A 21,205-nucleotide genomic window follows, 5' to 3' on the forward strand; every position below is an offset into this window, starting at 1 on the left:
CAATTAACAGCCTTATCTCTTTCGTTACGTGAGAAGATTGGTTTTATAAGTCCTGGAAAAAAATTTTTGCCGCTACAAATATTACTCCAGCACACATTGCAGCATAGCAAATTGTACATCATGAAATGCTCTTTCCAAAAATGTAAGTTGCAAAGGAAAGAAATGTTATGTTAACACATACAAGTTCTAAAAAGTGCCATTTTTGTTGCCAGTTGTTAAAAACACCAGTAAAGAAACATGATGGCTACAAAAACATCATCAAAGGAAATTCAGACTATACATCTTAAAGATAACCCAGGAATAGCACCTGAAAAAAAAAGAAATGCTGAGTACAGTGCTGTTCTTTGTATACAAAAAAGAAACTGAACCAGGAACTGCGTCATCACTCGTGGCATGCGGTGAAGCAGTCCCTGGTTTTTTTTTAGGCATAAGTGCACTCCGCACATTTTGCACAAAACTTTTGTTTTTTGTTCAATTTTGCATTCCTCATAGCGCATTTTCCAGTTTCGTTTTCGGCATATGCTGAGAATGGTGCTGTACTTTTGGCACAGGACCTGCTGGGGAAAAATCTTCGTCATCAAGCTCGAGCAGCTGTTGGGTGAGCTCCAACCGGAAGGAACGTTGGTAAAAGTGGCCGCCCCTGTGAAATTTTGGCGTTGAAAGGTGTTGCTGGCAGTGCTCTTGGAATATTGTTACGGAAGGATGAAAGAATAGAGAGGAAGAAGAAGATTGTGGGACGCTGGCTGCTGCGTGTTGTTGGTGGTCAGCCATCTTAACTACTCTGACTCATATTGTATATATATTGTAAATACACTCTTTCTATACTCCCAACATTCCCGTAACATATTGGCGAGAGGTACGGGGTACCACGGATGGAAACAGAGCTCCGCAGTGGACGTCGCATCACCGTCCGCACCATGAATGACAGTGAGCATGTGGGATTAACTTTGTTGCCGCCTCCTACATCACTGTCACCTTCGGTTGTCGTTGAACTCAAGGATCCTGGAACTTTCTGCGGGACCAATGGCGCCGACATTGAAGGGTGAGTGGCCATGTACGAACGCGCGAGTGGAATCAACAGATGGGACCCTACGCTTATGCTAACTAACCAGTTGTTCTACCAAGAGGCATGGCAAAGGTGTGGTACGAAAACCACGAAGAGGAGCTAACCAGCTGGAACCAATGCAAAGAGAAGTTGAGAGTTGTTTGGCAAACCAGCCAGCCGTAAAATTGCCGCAAAGCAGGAACTCGCTTCCCGTGCCCACTCCCCCACAGAGTCCTATGTCTCGTACATCCAGCACATGCTGGCACTTTGTCGTAAAGCCGATCACAACATGACAGAAGCTGAAAAGGTCAGGCATGTGCTTAAGAGTATTGCTGACAACGCGTTTAATCTACTCATGTGCAAAAGCTGCTCTACAGTTGATGTTATCATTGAAGAGTTCCGACAATTCGAGCAGGCCAAAAGCCGACGTGTCTTGCAACTATTTGCCATTCTTCCGAATACTGCCACACCGTCGACATGTGAAAATCAACCCGCATAGCAGCATGCGTCGCCATCAGAGGACGTGGTGAGAATAGTTCGACGTGAACTGGATGCGATGGCGCCTGCAGCTTTCTGTTCGCGTAGCCCTGATGCTGCCACTTTTTTAGTTCCCCTCATACAAGCCATTGTTTGCCAGGAACTTGAAAACATTGGTTTACATTCTGTGTGTGCTGTTGCCAATCCCAAAGCTAACGAATGCCCTTCTACTATTTTCGCTTCGCCCCGACGCTTCTCTCCGCGTTATCGCAACCCGACTGAGTGGAGAACTGTGGATGACCAGCCGATATCGTTCACCTGTCGCCGCATTGGTCATGTCGCCCAGTACTGTCACAACTCATGGCCCTCAACACCACGAGCGCCGACCAATCTGAACTGTTTTAATGGAAATTGTTCTTAACTGGATCCAGTGTTCTTTAACTAACCAAAAACAGTTTGTGTATGCTAACAACCTTACATCTTCGGTTTCCTCCGTTCTATTTGGTGTACCTCAGAGCACTGTTCAGGGGCCACTCCTGTTTTTAATTTACATTAATGACCTGCCATTCACTGTAACCTCTGTAATACGTCTTTTCGCTGATGATTCTGTCCTATACCGCCCTATTAATACCGTCGATGACTTCTCTTTCCTTCAGGAGGACCTGTTTCATATTCAAGACTGGTTTGCTACATGGCTCATGTCGCTAAACGTTACTAAGACTGTACACATTTAACTACATCCCCCCTGCCTACAATATTAACAACTGTACTATATCTACTACCGACTCCTTCAAGCGCTTAGGAATTCACCTCTCCAAAGATTTGTCATGGACAAATCATGTAAGCCACATAATTAATTCAGCTAACAAAATTCTTGGTTATCTTCGCCGTAATCTCTTCATGGCACAACCATCCGTGAAATCAGTTGCCTATAAAATGCTTGTGCAACCAAAACTTGAATATGCATGTGCTATCTTTGACCCTTACCAAACTAATCTCACTAAAGCCCTTGAATGTGTTCAGAACCATGCTGCTAGATTTATTCTTTCAGATTACTCATATCACACTAGCGTTTCATCACTAAAATCTAAACTAGACCTATCATCTCTTGCCTCACTTCATCGCATCTCTCGCCTATGCTTCTATCACAGGTTTTTTACTCCATACCTTGCTCCATACTCCATACTGAACTGATATAAGCGATCCGGCGTGATGGAGGCCGTCTTCTCGCAGTCCATTCCATCAACTGAGATCTGCCAGTAGCCGGATCGAAGATAGATGGACGAGGAGTATTTAGCTCCATGCAAGCAGTCCAAGGCGTCATCGATGCGTGATAGCGGGTAGACGTCTTTTTGGGTGATCTTGTTTAAATGGCAGTAATCCACACAAAAACGCCAGGTACCATGTTTTTTTTTTTTTCACAAGGACGACAGGCGAAGCCCAAGGGCTGACTGATGGTTCGATGACCCCTTTGCGGAGCATTTTGTCCACTGCTGATTGGATGACTCTACGTTCAGCATGCGATACACAATAGGGACGCCGACGAATAGGATTCGTGTCTCCAGTGTTGATACGGTGGTGCACAACAGATGTTTGTCCTAAAAGCCTGTTGCCAATATCAAAGATGTCACGGTACAATTCGAGGAGGAGACGTATGTCCGTGGCGATCAGGTGCAATCATCTTTGTGAAGTCATCCGTTAGGGAACCAGAGCTGTTAGCTGCGATTGGCACTAAGAAACCACTCTCGGCATCCAGACTTTCAATGTCAAATTCGGAAGTATTAGAAACGCTGGCCAAAAACATGCCAGCTGGAAGCACTTGAGGGCACAGGCTGAAATTCAGAAGCGGAAGAATGATGCCGTTATTAGTAATAGTCACCAGCGTACGCGGAAGAGCAGCGTTCTGGTTCAAAAGCACATCGATGATGGGGGGAGGTACATATTGATCGTTAGGAATCTGCAGCTGTGCGGTCAAAGCGACGCAAGTGACTGCGTCAAGGTGACAGACGCACAGCGTTAAGCGAACACAAGGGCGGTGGAGCAGTTCTCGGAGCACCGGCGACTTGAGGCAGTTCCAACTGAAGAACGCTGGTTGCACAGTCAATGAGAGCGGAATAATGGGATAAAAAGTCCAATCCAAGGATAACGTTGTGAGGGCAGAAGTCGATCACAGCAAAGAGAACAGAAGTAGGGCAGCTGGCTATACTGAAACGCGCAGTACACATTCCAAGAACAATGAGTGCGCTGCCGCCGGCCACACGAAGCACTCGGGCAGCTGCTGGGGTGAGGACCTTGTTTAAGCGTTTACGTAGGCTAGCATTCATCACAGATACGTGAGCTCCAGTGTCGACGAGTGCTTGGACAGGTATGCCAGCTATTTTAACTTCAATTACACTTCTCTTTGTGGGCACAGACAGAGGATTTGCTGCAGTAGTAGGCAATGCAGCACCATCTGTAAGCGCTGCAGTTCTTAGTTTCCCGAAAGAGTGTGGCCAAAAGCCACAGGGGACAAAAGGCGACGTGGCTGTGGCGAATTGGAAGATGGGCGACGCGTTTGCAGTGAACGAGACTGGTGTCCCCACGGCGATGGTGAGCAACTGTACCACATGTTCCTAGCACAGTTAGTACCGAGTGCATGATAGCTTACGCCAGCCTCCTGCTGTCACCTGCCGAGAGAAATTACTCTATCACCGAGTCGGAGTGCTTGGATTTAGTTTGGGCTGTCGCCAAGTTCCGGCCATATTTGTACGGCCGCACATCTTTGGTTGTTGCAGACCGCCACGCACTCTGCTTGCTCTCTTCCCTCCAGGACCTGACAGGATGGCTTGGTCGCTGGGCTTTGCGGCTCCAGGAATTTTAATTTATTGTCAACTATAAGTCTGGATGTCTGTACAAGGACGCTGACTGCCTCTCTCATCACTCCGTGGATCCTCTCAATCCTGCTGCGCATGATCCGGTGACCTGTGTGATGGCTTTGACTGACATGACCAACATGCGCACTGAATCTGGCAGCACCGGCGGCGCTGCCAGACGTGCTGCCAGATGCCGTTGCGCGTGCTGCATGACGGCATCCTATAACGCCGCAATATGAACCCTGATGGCCCTGAGTTGCTCCTTGTCCTCCCTTGTCATCTACAATCCATCATTCTCGAACAACTTCACGATGCACCAATGGCGGGACACCTTGGAGTTTTGCGTACATACGATTGCGTACAACACCGGTTCTTCTGGCCGGGTCTTTACTGCTCTATGCGTCGTTTTGTAGCAGCTTGTGAGCTGTGTGAGCGCCGGAAGAAACCTCTCCTGCCACCTGTCGGACTACTCCATCCAATTGAAGTTCCCTCTGAACTGTTTTTTCGCATAGGCCTTGACCTGCTTGGCCCTTTTCCGACGACGACCACAGGGAATAAGTGGATCCCCGTCGCTACTGATTACGCGACACGCTACGCAATAACAAAGGCGTCGCCAACTAGTTCCCCAACAGACGTCGCTGATTTTCTCCTCCACGATGTCATTTTCCACCACGGTGCACCTCGACAGTTACTTATAGACCACGGCCGCTCGTTCTTGTCTCGAATTGTCGACGACCTCCTCCGTTCTTGTGCTACTGAGCACAAGCTGTTTACTGCCTACCACCCACAAACGAACGGTCTTACGGAACATCTCAACCAATCAATCGCAGAGATGCTGTCGATGTACGTCTTCAACGATCACCGTGACTGGGACGCCACGCTGGCCTGCGTGACGTTCGCATTGTGGGGGAGCACACGTGCCCATCTTCCCCCGCGTCGTCGCGTTGAGAGCCGGCATAGACACGGGAGAGGCGCACTGTGCCCTCTCCCGCTTCTCCCTTGCTCTCGCGACGCGCGCACACCCTTCCTCCCCGACTCACGGGCAGGTAGCTGACAGGCGAGGAGCACATTTCCCTTACCCAGGTAAAAAGTTACAAAACAATGCCACCGGGGGAGGACCCCCTCTTTCTGACGCCGGACCCCTAACCTGCCGGACTGGAGTACCTGCCGCAACCCGTGAGTGACCTCGTTTGCCTCACTATCCCGGGCAACGAGGCCAGCCTATTATTACTTATTACAGAGAGGACGCCCCTCTGCCAGTGTTGTTTACTGCTGGTAGCAATAAACGTTATTACAGTTGACGCCGCCGGTTGCCTTATTCGTTCAAACCCGACGTAGCCGCGATTCCCGCGCTACGGGTTGGGGAGTACCACAAAGTGACTGCATGGGGCTAGATCCGGAGCTTGCCTTCAGCCCTAGGCTCAAGCAGAGTGGAGCCCCACAGCGTACAACTCGTCCCGACATGACACCGCAGGATATTCACCCTTTTATCTTTTGTATGGTCGTGACCCCACATTGCCATTTGACACCATCCTCCCTTCTGTGCCACGCGTTGCAACTCGGTACGCCTGTGAAGTCATCGATCGCGCTCACAGGGCACATCAAGTCGCCCAATCTGATTTATTAGCCTTGCAGCATATACAGAAAGAGCGTTATGACCGGCGCCATTGTGATGTTAAGTTCGCACCTGGTGCTTGGATGCTCCTTTGGTCACCATGTCGTCTGGTTGGCCTCCCCCAAAACCTTCTTTCTCGCTACACAGAGCCTTATGAAGTCCTCTGTCAAGTTATCGATGTAAATTACGAGATTTCGCCGCTACAGTTGGATGTATCTAAAGTCCGACGCCTATTGACGTCGTACACATTTCTCGGCTGAAGCCATACTTCGCTCGCAATTCTTTGCCTACAATGAGCCGAGATGGCGCTTCACCAACCGGGGGTCCTGTTATGGAAGGATGAAAGAAGAGAGAGGAAGAAGATCGTGGGACGCTGGCTGCTGCGTGTTGTTGGTGGTCAGCCATCTTAACTACTCTGACTCATTTTGTATATATATTGTAAATACACTCTTTCTATACTCCCAATATCTCCATAACAATATTATGAAACTGTTCACAACTGCAATGTCACTGCAATGAAAGAAGAGTGTTTTGCACTGCCTTAGGCATTTCATCAAAATGTTGCAGGATGCAATGAGCTGATCGAATTTATCCACACCAAGCTTCCCAGTGTAATAGTCAATTGGAATTATACTCCACACGCCACCTCTTTTCTCTTCTCTTGTGGCTGCAGCATGTTGTCGGCAGTGTGCACTGTAGACATCATGTGGACAATTCTCTTGTCCTTCCACTGCCCATCACCTCTCTTTGCCTTTTTTCCTACATGGCATCGTTCACTTCAAATGGAAATTCCTGAAGATCTTTGTGTGTTGGGCCACAAGTGAGGGTTTTGTGCTCTAGCAGGTGAATGACAAGAGACGCAGATGTGTAAATTTTATCCATGTAGAGGAGATATTTTCGATCAAGGTGTTTGTTGCACAGCTGCGTAACCACATCAAATGCTGATCCACTGCCAATAGCTGGTTGAAGTTTGCCTGCATACAGATAAAATTGAACAAAATAGCCACTTTGTGATTCAACAAGTACCTACAATTTATGACCTCACTCTACAATTTTGTTCATTACGTATTGCCTAATACCTGATCTGCCTTTTGATTTCAATAATCCTTCGTTCACATAGAGGTTCCGTGCAGGCTGAAAATGTTCTGCTTATGTATTCACATGTGGCAGAAGCCATAATATCTGGTGCAGCTTGCTGCACAAAGCTACAGTGGTTGCCTCCGGATCAGTCGCACTTGGGAAGCGCAGCAGTGCTGAAAACCGTCTTGGCATAATATTTAATGGAAGAAGCCCTGAAAGAAGCCTACTAGCATTCCAGTATAGTATATGGATGTGCGGCATGTATGCAATGCCCATATAAATTACAAGTCCAGTGAACTTCAATAACTTGTCTGGAGTCACCTCTTTCCAGGGCCCATCTCTCTCAGCATAGCAGTGCAACTCCAGGATATCTATCCAAACATATTTGTTTGTACTTTTACAGAGGGCCTTTATCAAGTCCGCTCTAAAGAAGAGCGCAAAGATATCCTACGCCGTCGTAAACTGTCTTGCACTGCTCCGTAGTGCTGGGTCGAGATATGCTCTGGGTGGCCTTCTTGGCGTAAACTGAATTTTCTTTGCAGCCGGTGGCTGCACATCCTGACCAACCGAAGTACAGACCCTGCAGATAACCGGTATAGCTCTCAGCTCATGCACAGAGATAGGTAGATAAGTGCGCATGATGAAGGAGGCCGCTCAAGGCTGTAAACGAAACTCACCGGTGAACAGCTGCGGATGTTGCAGGCTGACTCAAAACATTGTCGCCTTCAGAGCTTGACTCTGAGGTGCTGTCATTTCCGAACTTGCGCTCGAGTCTTCATCTCTTAATTCAGGTACGGGTGCAGCATAGTTGCAAGCGGGACGCTCTTCTCATGGCACACTCACGCGGGACGCTACCACCATGGGAGCACTGAATGTGCCCTTCACTGGGACAGAAAAGCGAAACCGATGCTCTTGGAAATTGGCTGGAAATGCCAGGTTCACATGTTCGACATGTGGTGGATCTTCAGAAATTTGTTTTGGTGGAAGAAAAATACCGGACTTCAAACCAAAGCTTGCTAGTGAACAGCTGGTGTTATTTTCGTGTAATTATCACTGCTCAACACTGTCAGATAACAAAGCTGACGACGTGATTTGACATTTGATTTGCTTCGGTTCTTTTGATAGCAAAAATTTAATGTAAGTGCAGCGTAATCACGAGCAGCATTTTTTTTTATCTCGATCACGGCAGCCATGAACTTTTTCGCTACAACACACGCACATTAGTTTGCAAAAAGGTTTGTTAACCCTTTCGCTGTCGGACCTTTCTGGCCGTGACGCACCCCCAGTGTCGGCTTGGTTTCCGGGAACGAGCATAACAGGGAATGAACATGGCAATTTATTTTTGATTATGATTGGTATACAAATAACGTAGTCAATGCTATATGCACATTTCAGTGTTCTGCAGCTGCTGTTAGTAAACATCATCATCAGCCTGACTATAAGATCCGTTCAACATCCGAATCTGACAATGCGGAACCCTCTTCCTCGCATGCGACTCTGTCCGAGTCCGAATCTGAGTTCGGCTCGTATTCTAAATCGGAATTGAGCCACCGCACCAATGAGCAGACGAAGGTCCCGCGCGCTCAGCCATCCGAAAGTAACCGCGTGCTGGGAGGATGCGCTTTCAGTCGCCCGCACAACGGAGAGAAATGGGACGTTGCGTGATCAAGAAGACAGAGGGAGATGGAAAAAGGCTAAACAAAGTTCGAAGGGCTTTACGTTTACTGCTGCAAGTCGGAAGCGAGGGTTCGGCGAGAGAGCGAAAGCAGCAATCGAGTCACTCTTTTCGGAGAGGCAACGGCACGTGAGCCTGAACTTGACGCGGCGTAGCAGACGCACCAACAGAAGAAAAATAAAAACCTTCAAACCAGCGGAGATGGCAGAACAACCCTTGAACCCATAACCACATGCGTGCGGCGCATGATCCAGCGAACGCGGAGCCACCGCGCCACTCAGCAAAGAGAAAGTGGGGAGTGGCAGTCGCACCGTACTCTTCAATACATGTATTAACACAGGTCGTGGCGAAAATACGAACTTGTAGGAAGAGCCAACAGATGGCGTGGACAAGTCCGGGAGCGCCAGCTTTGCGCTCAGGCGCGAAATTTTGAGCGCGCGATAGAGAACGTACCAGTACGTCAGTGACACTGTGGGGGGGAAGCGCGATGACGTACCTGTACGTCCGTGACAGCGAAAGGGTTAAAAATCACATCACCAGAGCGGGAAAGTTTGTACCAATTCTAAAAGTTGCAGTGTCTGGACTAAGCACTGGGTGGTGCTAGGTGCATGAGAAATGACCCCATGTTGAACGTGTCCAACATGTCCAGCTGCAAGCTGCAGTGCATCGCCGATAACAAACACCGCCACCGCAGCATCACCGCCTGTGACAGGGAGGATACAAAAAGCAGGCTGGGTGACTTGAAAAAGACACTTGCTAAGCAGACACTCGAAGTGCTGTTATGATCACCTGCTACTGCTGCGCTTTTTCTATGTTGGGATGCGTTCCTCAGTTGACGCAACATCCCACAATGGTGACCTAGGCGACAGCCATAATGCTTTGCCGTGGATGACCAGGAGGCCCTTCAACAACAGATACAACTACTCCAGAGGTAGCTTCAGACCCAACAGGAGATGACCCAAAAGCAACAGCAGCAGCTTCAGGAGCAGCAGCACCGACTCGATGATCCCGTGCAACAGCATCCTGGCGACACCAACACAACACCGGCCGCGCCTACCGGCTCGGCTGAAGACGTCAGAACCCTTGCAGTCAGCATCCCAGACACTGCTCCGCTTAGTATCTGCCATGTTGCCATCAAGGTCCCGCCGTTTTGAGTGGACTCGCCTGAGGTATGGTTCGCACAAGTCGAGGCCCAGTTCTCCCTAGTGCGCATCACCCACAACGAATGCGCTACAATTACGTCATTGCCCACCTAGACAGCCGTTATGCCAATGAGGTCCAGGATATCCTCGCCAACCTACCAGCGGCCAACCTATATTAGCACCTCAAGACTGAACTCGCCTGCCGCCTGTTGCTCTCGGAAGACCGCGGCAACTTATTCTGTCCGCACAACTCGCCGAGCGCAAATGTTCGCAGTTCCTCCGCCACGTGCATGCTCTCATGGGCAACACGCAATTCCACGATTCTCTCCTGCGAACACTATGGCTTCAATGACTGCCACCAGACATCCAGGTCATTCTGCAGGCTCAGCTTACGCTCCTCTAGACCAACTTTCCGAGACCGCTGATCGCGTCATTGAGGCCTCTTTGCCGCCGCTGTCTCCCACCATCCAGGCTGTCGCTGCTCTATTAGATACCAGAGAACTTGCGCACCAAATCGACGGTATCACCCAACAGCTCAGCTCCATTCAACAGCACCTTGATCAACGCCCAACGACGCGCCCCCGCTACTGCTCACAGAGCCGTGACCCTAACACTGGCTGATCGCAGCAGCCTGGTGACACTGGCCGACGCTACTAGCGTTAACACTTCGGGGACAGAGCCCAACAATGTTGACCACCCTGCTCCACTGGACATAAGGGAAACGCCAACGGCAGCTCGTAGATGTGGCTGTGGGCTGCCAACCTGGAGGCCGCCGCATCTTTGTGACCGATCAAATCACAAGGCAGTGGTTCCTTGTCAACTGCGGCTCCGACATTTGCTGCTATCCACGAGCTTATCTTCAAGGTCCCTGTCTATCTACGTCTTTTGAGCTCACCGCGGTGAACCGGTCCACCATCAAGACCTACGGCTCGCTCCATCTGCATGTCCTACTAAAAACCCTATGCCATGACCTCCATTGGAATTTCGTTCTCGCCGATGTCATCGAGCCAATCATCGAGCTAGCTCAGACTTCTTGGCACACCACAACCTCCTCCAGGACTGCCACCATGACCAACTCATCGTCGCGACAATGGGACTTACTTCCCCAAGCAAGCACAACACCGTCCACCAGCCTAGCATAAACATACTCAGTGTGGAGAATCCTTCACTGTGCCACATCATCCTTGCAGAATTTTCCGGTTTTACATGTCTCAGCGGGCTGCCATGGGATGTGCAACACACAACTGTACACTACATCCGGACCACTCCGGGCCCTCTGGTTTTCTGCCGCGCCTGTAAGCCATACTCCGCGAAGGAATCGCCCGCTGCTCCAACGGCCTAGGGGCCTGGCCGCTTCACCTTGTCCCGAAGAAGACCAAAGGCTGGCGACCCTGTGGGGACTACTGCACTCTCAATGCCCATACCATCCCCGACAGCCGCATACATCCCATCCACCACATGCAGGACTTCGCCCATCGCATACATCGCTGCCACATCTTCTCTATGCTAGGCTTGGTGAAGGCCTACATGCAGATAACCGTCAATCCGGAAGACATCCAAAAAACCGCAATCATTACCTCCTTTGGCTTGTTAAGGTTTCCCTTCATGAGCTTTGCCCTGAGGAACGCTGGACAAACGTTTCATCGACGAAGTCGTCCGCAGTCTTGACTTCTTTGTCTATCTTGATGATATATTGGTCGTCTTCTGAAACGCCGAAGGACACCACGGACACCTTCATCTAGTTTTCCAGTGCCTTGATTAACAAGACCTACTCGTGAATGCCCAAAAGAGCACTCTCGACGCCCCCATCGTCACCTTCCTCGACCATGAAATTTCATCAGAGGAATTAGACTGTTGTCTCACTGCATCTTAGACCTGCAAAATTATCCTCAATGCTCCACTGCTAAAAACCTCCACCGTTTGCTCGGCATGCTTAACTTCTACAGGCGCTTCTTGCTGCACGCAGCTGACTACCAGGCTCCTCTCCATGATGCCTTGGCTGGTCTACGAGGAAACCAACCTGTCACCAGGACATCAGCTTTAGGGAAACTTCTTGAAGAATGCAAAGTGGCTCTGTGCAACACCACACTTCTATCTCATCCCGTGCCAGATGCTCCCTTAGGACTCTTCACAGGCGCCTCCAGCTTTGTTGTTGGCGCCTCCCTTATACAATGCGTAGACACCACCTGGCGTCCCTTGGCTTTCTTCCCCAAGAAACTCTCCACTCGGAAGGTGTCCCTTTCCACAACCAGCTCCACCAACTACGACTCCCGCCCAAAGGAACTGGCCAGCTTACTTCAGAGAGCTTCTCGCCATATACAAAGCACTTCAGCACTTCTGCCAGATTCTTGAAGCACAGCACTGCACCATTTATACCGACCACAAACCTCTAACCTAAGCCTTTTCTCAACGCCGTGACAAACTTTTGCCGGTCCAGCCAGAACCAGCTCTTGTTAGTTGCCAAGTTTACCACTGACGTCCAGCATGTCAGCGGGAAAGGTAACGTGGTTGCCGACGGACTTTCATGTGTGTCAGGTATCATGCTCTCTGCCGATAACAGCTGACGTCCTCACTGGTGCTCAAACAACGGACACTGAACTGCAGGAACTCCTTAAGGGCAAGTCCTTGCTACAGCTGCAACAAGTCCCCATACCTGGGTCAACAACCGCTATCCACTGTGACATGTCCACGGGCCAAACTAGACCATACGTGCCCCCATCTCATCGCCGTGGCCTCTTCAACCAGCGGCACAACCTGAGCCATCCCGGCATCCGCATCTCTACACATCTTGTGGCTTACCGCTACGTCTGTCCCTCGATGCAGCATGACTACCGCACCTGGGCACGCTCCTGCCTTCAATGCCAACCCACCAAGGTTACCAGGCATGTTATTTCACTGCTTGGAGCATTCCCTCAGCCTTCTGGTCAGTTTCAACACCACGTTGATGTCATAGGACTGTTCCCCTCCACCCCCAGCCGGACCTTATCGCTGCTGCCTCACAGCCGTAGATCAATGTACTCACTGACCTGAGGCATTGCCCCTCGAGAGAATCACCGCGGAAGACATCGCCTCGGCCTTCTTCACCAGCTGGATCTCCCCTCGCGGCGTCACAACTGATCAAGGACGACAGTTTGAATCGCAACTTTTCAGCAACTCACCATCGGGTTTGAGCACTTGAGGACCACCACTTACCGCACCTGTGCCAGTGGGTTGACCGGGTGCTTCCACCGACAATTCAAAGCAACCGTCATATGTCGCCCGAACTCAGCCTGGGTCGAGGCTATTCCAGCTGTCGCACTAGGTCTTTGCACCACCTTCAAGCCCGCAGAGCTTGTTTACGGGGAACCACTTCCTCTCCCAGGCGAATTTCTTGCCGTGCTACCATTCAACACTGCCACACCAGATCCCACTGATTTCATTGCCCGGCTCTGATGCACCATCACCGGCTTCCACCCGTCACCTTCAGCACATCACTGCAAGCCTATGCCTTTCGTTTTTAAGGAGTGGGAAACACGCACACATGCTTTCCTCCACGTCGACACAGCCCGCAGGCCTTTCCAGCACCTTATAGCGGACCCTACTGGGTTGTTCATAGCGATGACAAAAATTCCACCATGCACATGAACGTGACGGACATCCGGGTTTCTATTGACCAGCTGAATCCAGCATACATCTGACGAACCAGGGAACCCCAGTGCACCCTCAGGTGTCCAGCCACAACACCCAACATTGTAGCCCGCTCCAGTTACTACACGTCAAGGACGTTGGGTACGCTTCACGAATTTTTACAAGCCCTGAGGACTTTCCACTCCATGTTGGGGGTGATGTGGCAATGTGCTTATTGCAACATTTTTGCGCAGTGTTAGGAATGGCCGTTCGGGGTGGCAACGTGCCAGCAATTTCAGCCTGCTGCACGTGTTCCAATCCAACCAGACGGGGCGCACTTCAGAGAACTGCGCATAACCGGCAGCCACGTGGCGCGGGGTCAGCTCAGGAATGTGGTACTCGGCAGTGCCACCCTTGACGGAGCCGAGCTCTACGAAGCCCTCTGACGTCGGCTTCGGACCTTTACACCTGTGTGTGTGTGCAACACGAGCATGTGAGCCCGCCTCCTCCAAAAGGGCGGGTCATCTTCGGTGACGTCGAACGGTGACGTCGAACGATGACTGGACGAACGTTTCCGTTCGCTTGGAATCAGGGAGGGGGGGGGAGAGCTTATAAGCAGCGATTGTCGACTGCTAGAGTGTGCTCGTTGTCGTGCTCGTCGTAGTGAGCTGTGTGCTCGTAAGCTGTTTGCTGTATGCGTCGTCTTGCGGGCTCCATTTGGGAGTCACGCTAGACTGTCGATGTATGTCTTGTTTTAAATGTAAATCCTGTAAATAAATCCTGTTCACCGAATTCCTCTCTACGACCTTCAACTCCTTCAAATGGTGGCAGCGGCGAGATCGTCCGACGACTCCTACATCTGTTTGACAGCGGTGGGATCGGCCGACGAATCTAATAGCAGCCTCCACCTCGTCATCGTCCACCACAGCATCACCACCGGTGACAGGGAAGATACAAAGAGCAGGCTGCGTGGCTTGCCAACCACTTGCTAAGACACTTGCTAGCCGGACAGGATTCATTTCTCAGTTGGCGCAACATCCCACTAGTGTACATCGGCCTACATGGTACTACCATCACATTTAATAAATTGTTCTTGCCCATCAGTGGATATAGCTGCCAGAATCGGGAGTTAATGAGTCTGATCCGCAAAATATTAATCCCCTACTGAAAGCCTATTTCCAGAAATAATTACTCACACCTCTGCCATGCCTTACGTTCGCTGTGCCTTCAGCGACCATACAGTTTGCGCCCCTGACATGTTTATATATATTGTCTCCTTTTTTGTTGTTTTCATAACTGCTGTGATTGCTGGTGTACATGCTCCCCCATTGTGCATGGGGCCTGAACAATAAATGATGATGATAATGATGGCCAACCGGTCAGTTTGAATTATCTGTCAATTCGAAATAAGATATTTTGAATTACCAGGATTTCTTTGTGTTTTCTTTGCTTTAACTGATACTGTCGCAAAATTTGCACCATGGCAGCAGAATACCAATCAAAATAAAGGCTCAAGAACTAAATTTTAGATTCACTTTTTTTTCATACCTGATAATTTGTTGTATCTATGATGTTTTATTGAGCCTTTACTCTACATGCGCAAAAATGCAGACTGCTGAGTAATGGCAGTGGCAGTCAGAAGATATGAACAGATTGCTCTCTTGGTTCTGGGCATTGTACCGATCATGCAGGTGGCGAAGGAGACAAGGCCTGGCCCCTGGCTGTAGTTTTGGTGGCTGGCTCGGCCACAGTGCTCGGTTCTGTCGTGCTGCTGGTTCTGTCCAAGAAAAAGCGGTGGCAGCCAGGCCGCTCCTCTCCAGGTGAGCTGTGCAGGGAAGTACGTAATGTTTTAAAGATGCACGCGAGCAGAGTTCATTTATATCCATTTTCAAAGGCCGGTTTCAAACTCTGGATATCAGACTGTGGGGCTTAATCCCTTTATGCCGCTCTCGTATCCCTAATTCTGACTAAAAATGGCCTAATTATTTTTAAGGACCCATTTGTCAACATGTTTTACTTCCTACGCCAGAATAAACTCACTTTTGCTTGCATTGCTCCACGGATTGTGTGCTGTCATCTACGAGACCACTCGTAAGAAGCCAGCTCGTTCATAGCATTGCAGGAAAATAATTAGTTGAGCTTGTCCTTGACTGCGTTTAACAAACATGCATGTACGAACCCAGCTTGACTGTCGCACAGAACATCAGGACCAGCAATGACTTGTGCTCGAAATGAGCGAGCTCCGATGCCCAGTGTATCCATCTGGTTGGTGGCAACCTCCCACCTTGTCTAGATTCTTATACATGGGGCCTCAAGGCAAGCTTATAAGTGGTCTGATGGAAGAAGTCTCGCATGCCTACCCAAGCGTGAGTTGCAGATGCCTGGGGCTGGTGGTGACTCGGGGCCCATATTTTCTAACATTCTCATCAATAATGGCGGCATATAGGCAGAGGGAAGGTGAAATGAATAGCTCTGCCCCAGGAGGTGCTTTCTGCAAGTTGTGTCATAACACAGCTGTGTCTGGTCAAGATACAGCAGCGATGCGTCTGCTGTCTATTTGTAAGCTGCAGGTGCTACACGCGTAATGTGCAAGCACCATGCATGTACTCTCAACCCTACGGCAGGGAGAGTGTATACTCCAAGGAGAAAAAGGCCACCCAGGCTTTCATTAAAATTTACGCCCTTCTCTTTGCTTACACGAGTGCAGATGCGATCATCACGGTGTCACCTACACATCCTCGCAGTGCTACAAGTGTCCTTCTTTAAAAGGAAGGTTCAACTCTGGGCCAACTCGCATTTGCCTATTCAGATATGTACAACATGAAAAACAGCAATGCTTTTGTGACACAACTGCTGGGCCAATTTGAATGAAATTTTTTGCACTTGAGAGAAAAAGTTAAATTGTAGTAACCCTAGGAAGCAGAATTTTGATTTAGGGCCTGTAATTTTTTACAAATATATCCCAAAATTAATATCTTTCAATAAAATTGAATCAAAAAGTTTACAAATTGAACACTCTTCAACAAAAACAGGTATTGCAGTTTGGTAAACTGCATCTGTTACAGCATCACAAGTGAACAAATTTGATATCTGAGTTTACAGTGTACAGGATATTTTTACATTGTTTTGCAAGGGTTTTGTAAATGTGCTGCTCACAAAGTAGTGGTATTCAGAGCGGCATATAATACAGTGGAACCTCATTGATACAACCTCATTTCGTACAGTTTCCCAGCACCGTTTGCAGTTTAGAAAAAAAAAAATGGCGCAACACAGTTATGGTACAGTTATGCTTCTTTCTTACCAGTTAACCCTTAGGGTCATAGACATGAGTACAGTTAAGTCTTGATACATTGAAATTGAACCTTTTATAGAAATAAATACAGACACCGATGGATTTTTCTTACACGAAAGGGGCTGCGAAAATTTTCAAATTAACGAGCTATGGAAAAAGAAATTTGAATGAGAAAGAAATTCAATATGTTGAATTTGAGATTTGGTGTCGAAAGGTAGTTTCATGCCGTGTCGAAGGTATTTTTGCATGGGTGGTATGATGTGAAGCCAGCCACGCTTTTGCGTCCTATTAGATTGGAGCGGTCGTAGTCGTAGGGATGGAGCTTGGGAGGAACTAGGATTTACTGGCAGTATTTACATTTTGAACAGGACATACATTGGCAGTCTTGGGCGACTCCCATATGGAGCCCGCAAAACTAACATACAGCAAACAGTTTACGAGCACACAGCTCACTAGTTCATTTCTAGCATGACAAGGAGCACTCAGCTCCCGACAACGAGCATGACACGAGCACACCCTAGCAGACGGCAAACGCTGCTTATAAGCTCTTGCTCGACGTCATAGTTCGACGTCATTCAAGATGACCCGCCTTTTTGGAGGATGAGGTGGGTCGGAGCAGGAATGGTCGGGAAGGTTCGTCCAAGCATTGTAAACTCGCCGCCGCCCCGCACTATGGCTCACACACACAAAGGCACACAGGTGCGAACCCATACACACAAAGGCTCCGGAGTCGACGACCGAGGGCTTCGTAGAACTGTGCTCCGTCTCGGGTGGTGCGGCCAAGTACCAATTTCCTGAGTTGATCGCGCGCCACGTGGCTGCCGGTCATCCGCAGTTCTCGGTACCGCCCAGCTTTCAGTGCCGACGTCAGAGGGCTTCGTAGAACTGCTTTGTCCCGGGTGGCTCGGCCAAGTACCAATTTCCGGAGTTGATCGCGCGCCACGTGGCTGCCTGCCGACCGCAGCTCTCGGAAGGGCGCCCCGACTGGTGGGCTTGGGACACGTGCAGCGGGCTGAAAGCTGGCACGTTGCCACCCCGTATGGCCATTCTTAACAGTCCACTCAGCCCCCTTGAATGATAGTGTTGGCCTCAGTGGTATGACTCTATCATGAAAAGTTCCGGCAGCGGGGAGTGAATGCTTCAAGATTATGCAACCTCCAGTACTGAGCGCGTGGGAACACAGCTCACACGATGCCACGCCTTCTCAGCACTTTTCACATGCAGCAGCTTACCTCTAAAACAGGGTGTACAGGCTGTGTGTGCAGTCACATGTCAACCTGCCCCCCCCCCTCCCATTTCTCTCCCTTTTCCCCTTGCTTGTGCTACAAGACGGTGCTCATAAAGCCACCATCCTTCTAGGCTCAGCCTCACACATTTTCACACCCATCTAAAGCATACAGCACACAGAGCACGATAAGATCTTATTGCACATGGACTTTATACGAAGTATGATGCTGCTCTGCTCTGATGGTTGCGGCACATGATTTGAGAGGTGTGTTCGCAAGCAGTCACATGTAATTAAACTGTTTCACCATCAGCGTCCACCAAAATTTCTATTTATTGTCTTGGTGCTCCTTCGTGGCGACACTAAAATTTCGGTATATTGAAATTGTGTGTAAACACACTTTGTTATATTGTGGTTCTAAATAGATCATGCTCTATGGACAAAATCTTATCGAGAATTATTTTCTATCGAAGTTTGTTATATCGAGGTAGATTTCGGGAGTAGAAATTTCAATCAAGGTAGATGTCAACAGTAGGTTTCCACTTCACTTTCCATAGGCGTGTCTGGCTTAAAACTTTTTCCATATTACTGGGGGTTGATTCACCGCTTATGATCGCGGTGTGTTGAACCAACGCCTCCTTTAAAAAGATGCCTGCCGCATGTGCTGAAAACCTACTGCCCTTACCTTTCCCCTTTTTCTCCTTTCCACTTGAGGTGGTAGCTAGTGATCGTTGCGGTGGTCGGTTGCAACACATGTGCACATCACCGCATGGCAGCGCGGCTGCCGCTACCACCGCGCCACCACACCACCCCACCCCCCTTGGCGGAGATAGGAAAGTAGGTGGCGCCATCTCTTGACAACCGACCGCAACTCAAGGCACGACGGCTACAATGGGTAAGCGAGCGACGTCGCAGGCATCTTTCTAGAGGAGGCGTTGGTTGAACAATGAAATAGCGGGTCAACAAAGTTCTCTAAGCAGGTCCGCTGACAGGCCGACCTCGCAGGGATGTCTGCGTAGGCAGGCGTTTAGTGTGTTGCAACACCACATACTCAAGTACACAAGGGTTGGATGCACCCACGTTTAGCTGTGTGCGACTTAGCCGTGTCTGGGGAAAAGGGGATCCTGGGAGTTGAGTCGATGCTGAGTGCTTGGGCCAGTCTTGGGTATGTATATATATATTAATTTTTAGCTGCGGTATTCTCTTTAGCTGCGTCTGCAGGTATTATTACAACCTTGTAGTGTCCCCTTGTTAGGCTCAGTAGTGGGTGGCCTCCATTGCCGCCGAACTTCCCAAGGATTAGATGGCAAACGCTTTTCCCCCCTTCAAGATCACCCTCTAAAAAGAGGGTGCACCGAAGCAACATTCCAGTTCTTTTTGAAGCAAAACAATCAGACCTTCCCAAAGTACGACGTCCTTCACAGTGGAGGCCACAACAATCTGCCTTTTGCGATGCATTGTGGCGCCATCATGCAGTGGCCACGAGAAACAATTTGGCAGGCGCCACGACAGCCACCCCACGCGAGACTCGCGACCCAACAAGCAGCGTGTGAGACAAGACCGAAACAATGCGTGCATGCCGTCATATCTTGTGATCGACAGCTTTTTGTGATCGACAGGTTTCTTCAGCGTGACAAATGGCTGGAAGAAGAGCTTCGGCAGCGCTTTACAAGCTCATCCTATGCCCGAAACCGCTGCACCTGTGGTGTAAAGTGAATAACTAATAAAACAGTATGAGCATGCACAAAAAAGCATGACTCGAATGGGGCATGAGGTGTAGTTCTTAGGGTGAATATCACGTTTCACCACTGCATGTCTTGCTTTATGGTGTGCCATGTGCTAGGCATCCGTACATACACAGGCAGTGGGGAGGCCAACAGAATGCTAAGTTGCATGTTATTTACCCACATAAAGTGTGTGTACATCTACAAAAATGCCAAAAATATGGTCAGAATGACCAAAATCAGTGATACCCCCTGTTTCTGGGGTGCCTGTCTTCCTCTTAGACCGCACCGCAGTACGAACATAGCGGTCAACCGCGTCGTCTTTTTTTAACTAGTGCGTGTACACAAACAGCGTCGGTATTTTCATGTAGTAGGGACGGCAAAGAACACAGTAGCAATACTGTGAATGACGAAACAAACTTTTATTGGCCAAACCTGTGCCCACAAAAACGGGCAACATATAAAGCACAACGATAGCGGCGTGCATACACAGTCGGCGATCACCGAAAATCTGGTCTGCCGGCCAAGCATGTTCAAGCGTGTTGGCTTTTATACACGAGTCATCGAACGTTCGAGAGTAATCGCTGATGCCCGCGTGCCTTCCAGAAACTTCTATACCATTTGCGGCGCGCATATATGAAATCAGATTACACAAGGTTCGGCCAGGCACGTACCCAGGGGGGGGCCCCGGGGGGGCCCGGGCCCCCCCCGAAATCAAGTGGCATACCCCCCCCCTCCCCACCCATGCCACCACTCCTCGCACATTCCTAAAGTGCCGCCAGATCAATGTTGATACTTGGCAGCTGTTCATCGGTCAGCATTATGCTGCCTTTTTCACTCCTTTTAGATGGCGGTAGTTATCGGCATCTCTTGTAATGTGAAGGACAGTTTTCTCATAGATTCCGCACCCGTGCGATTAACTCGAGATGCGTTCAGTTGTCACCATCTATTCAACCGTCACGCGCATAGCTGTTGCTTTTGTTAGTTCAAACTTCTCTGTTTAGGCAGATCCTGGGACCAGGAGAGGGATACGGCTGTTACTCAGCTGGTCTGTACTCTCATGGAACGAGTTGCGGCCGGAGAAAATGCCAATTGCGTTTAACTTTTCCATTTGCTTCATTATTTCCTCGAGTTACGGCTCGCCGCGACGCTGGCAGATGCCCGGAACCATATACACGTGATATGGGTTAGATAAGGTGGGAAATAAAATAATGTGCAAGAGCGTCCATCATGAGACCCTGCAATAACCCTTAAACCCATAAGCAAGATGACTGTCGCCCGTTGCCTCGTCTCTTTTTCCCTAATTGTATAGCACTTTTCGTGCAAAATTGGCAACTGTAAACAAAAAATCGCAAGGAGTTGAGAAATTAAGCGATCTACTAAGGGAGAGAGCCAAGGCAACAACCAAACTGCAAGCAAAAGCGAATAATAAAAAAGTTCACCGTTGTTTATGAGAATATTTATGCATCAAC

At 49.3% G+C, this 21,205-nt stretch overlaps 1 protein-coding gene across 4 annotated transcripts in view; it reads left to right on the forward strand.

Annotated features, from left to right (window-relative positions):
• The window catches only part of LOC126532981 (uncharacterized), an 88,255-nt gene that overhangs the window by 33,944 nt on the left and 33,106 nt on the right, over positions 1-21,205 (forward strand). For all 4 annotated transcript variants that reach the window (XR_011895885.1, XM_050180163.3, XM_055071656.2 and 1 more), the window contains exon 3: positions 15,184-15,312. Coding sequence is in view for 3 of the 4 variants with exons in the window: in XM_050180163.3 (XP_050036120.1) it covers positions 15,184-15,312 (129 nt within the window). In the remaining variant the exon portion in view is untranslated. The remainder of the gene's footprint in view (positions 1-15,183; positions 15,313-21,205) is intronic.

This window comes from Dermacentor andersoni, chromosome 7 (assembly GCF_023375885.2).
Source record: "Dermacentor andersoni chromosome 7, qqDerAnde1_hic_scaffold, whole genome shotgun sequence".
NCBI lineage: Eukaryota > Metazoa > Arthropoda > Arachnida > Ixodida > Ixodidae > Dermacentor > Dermacentor andersoni.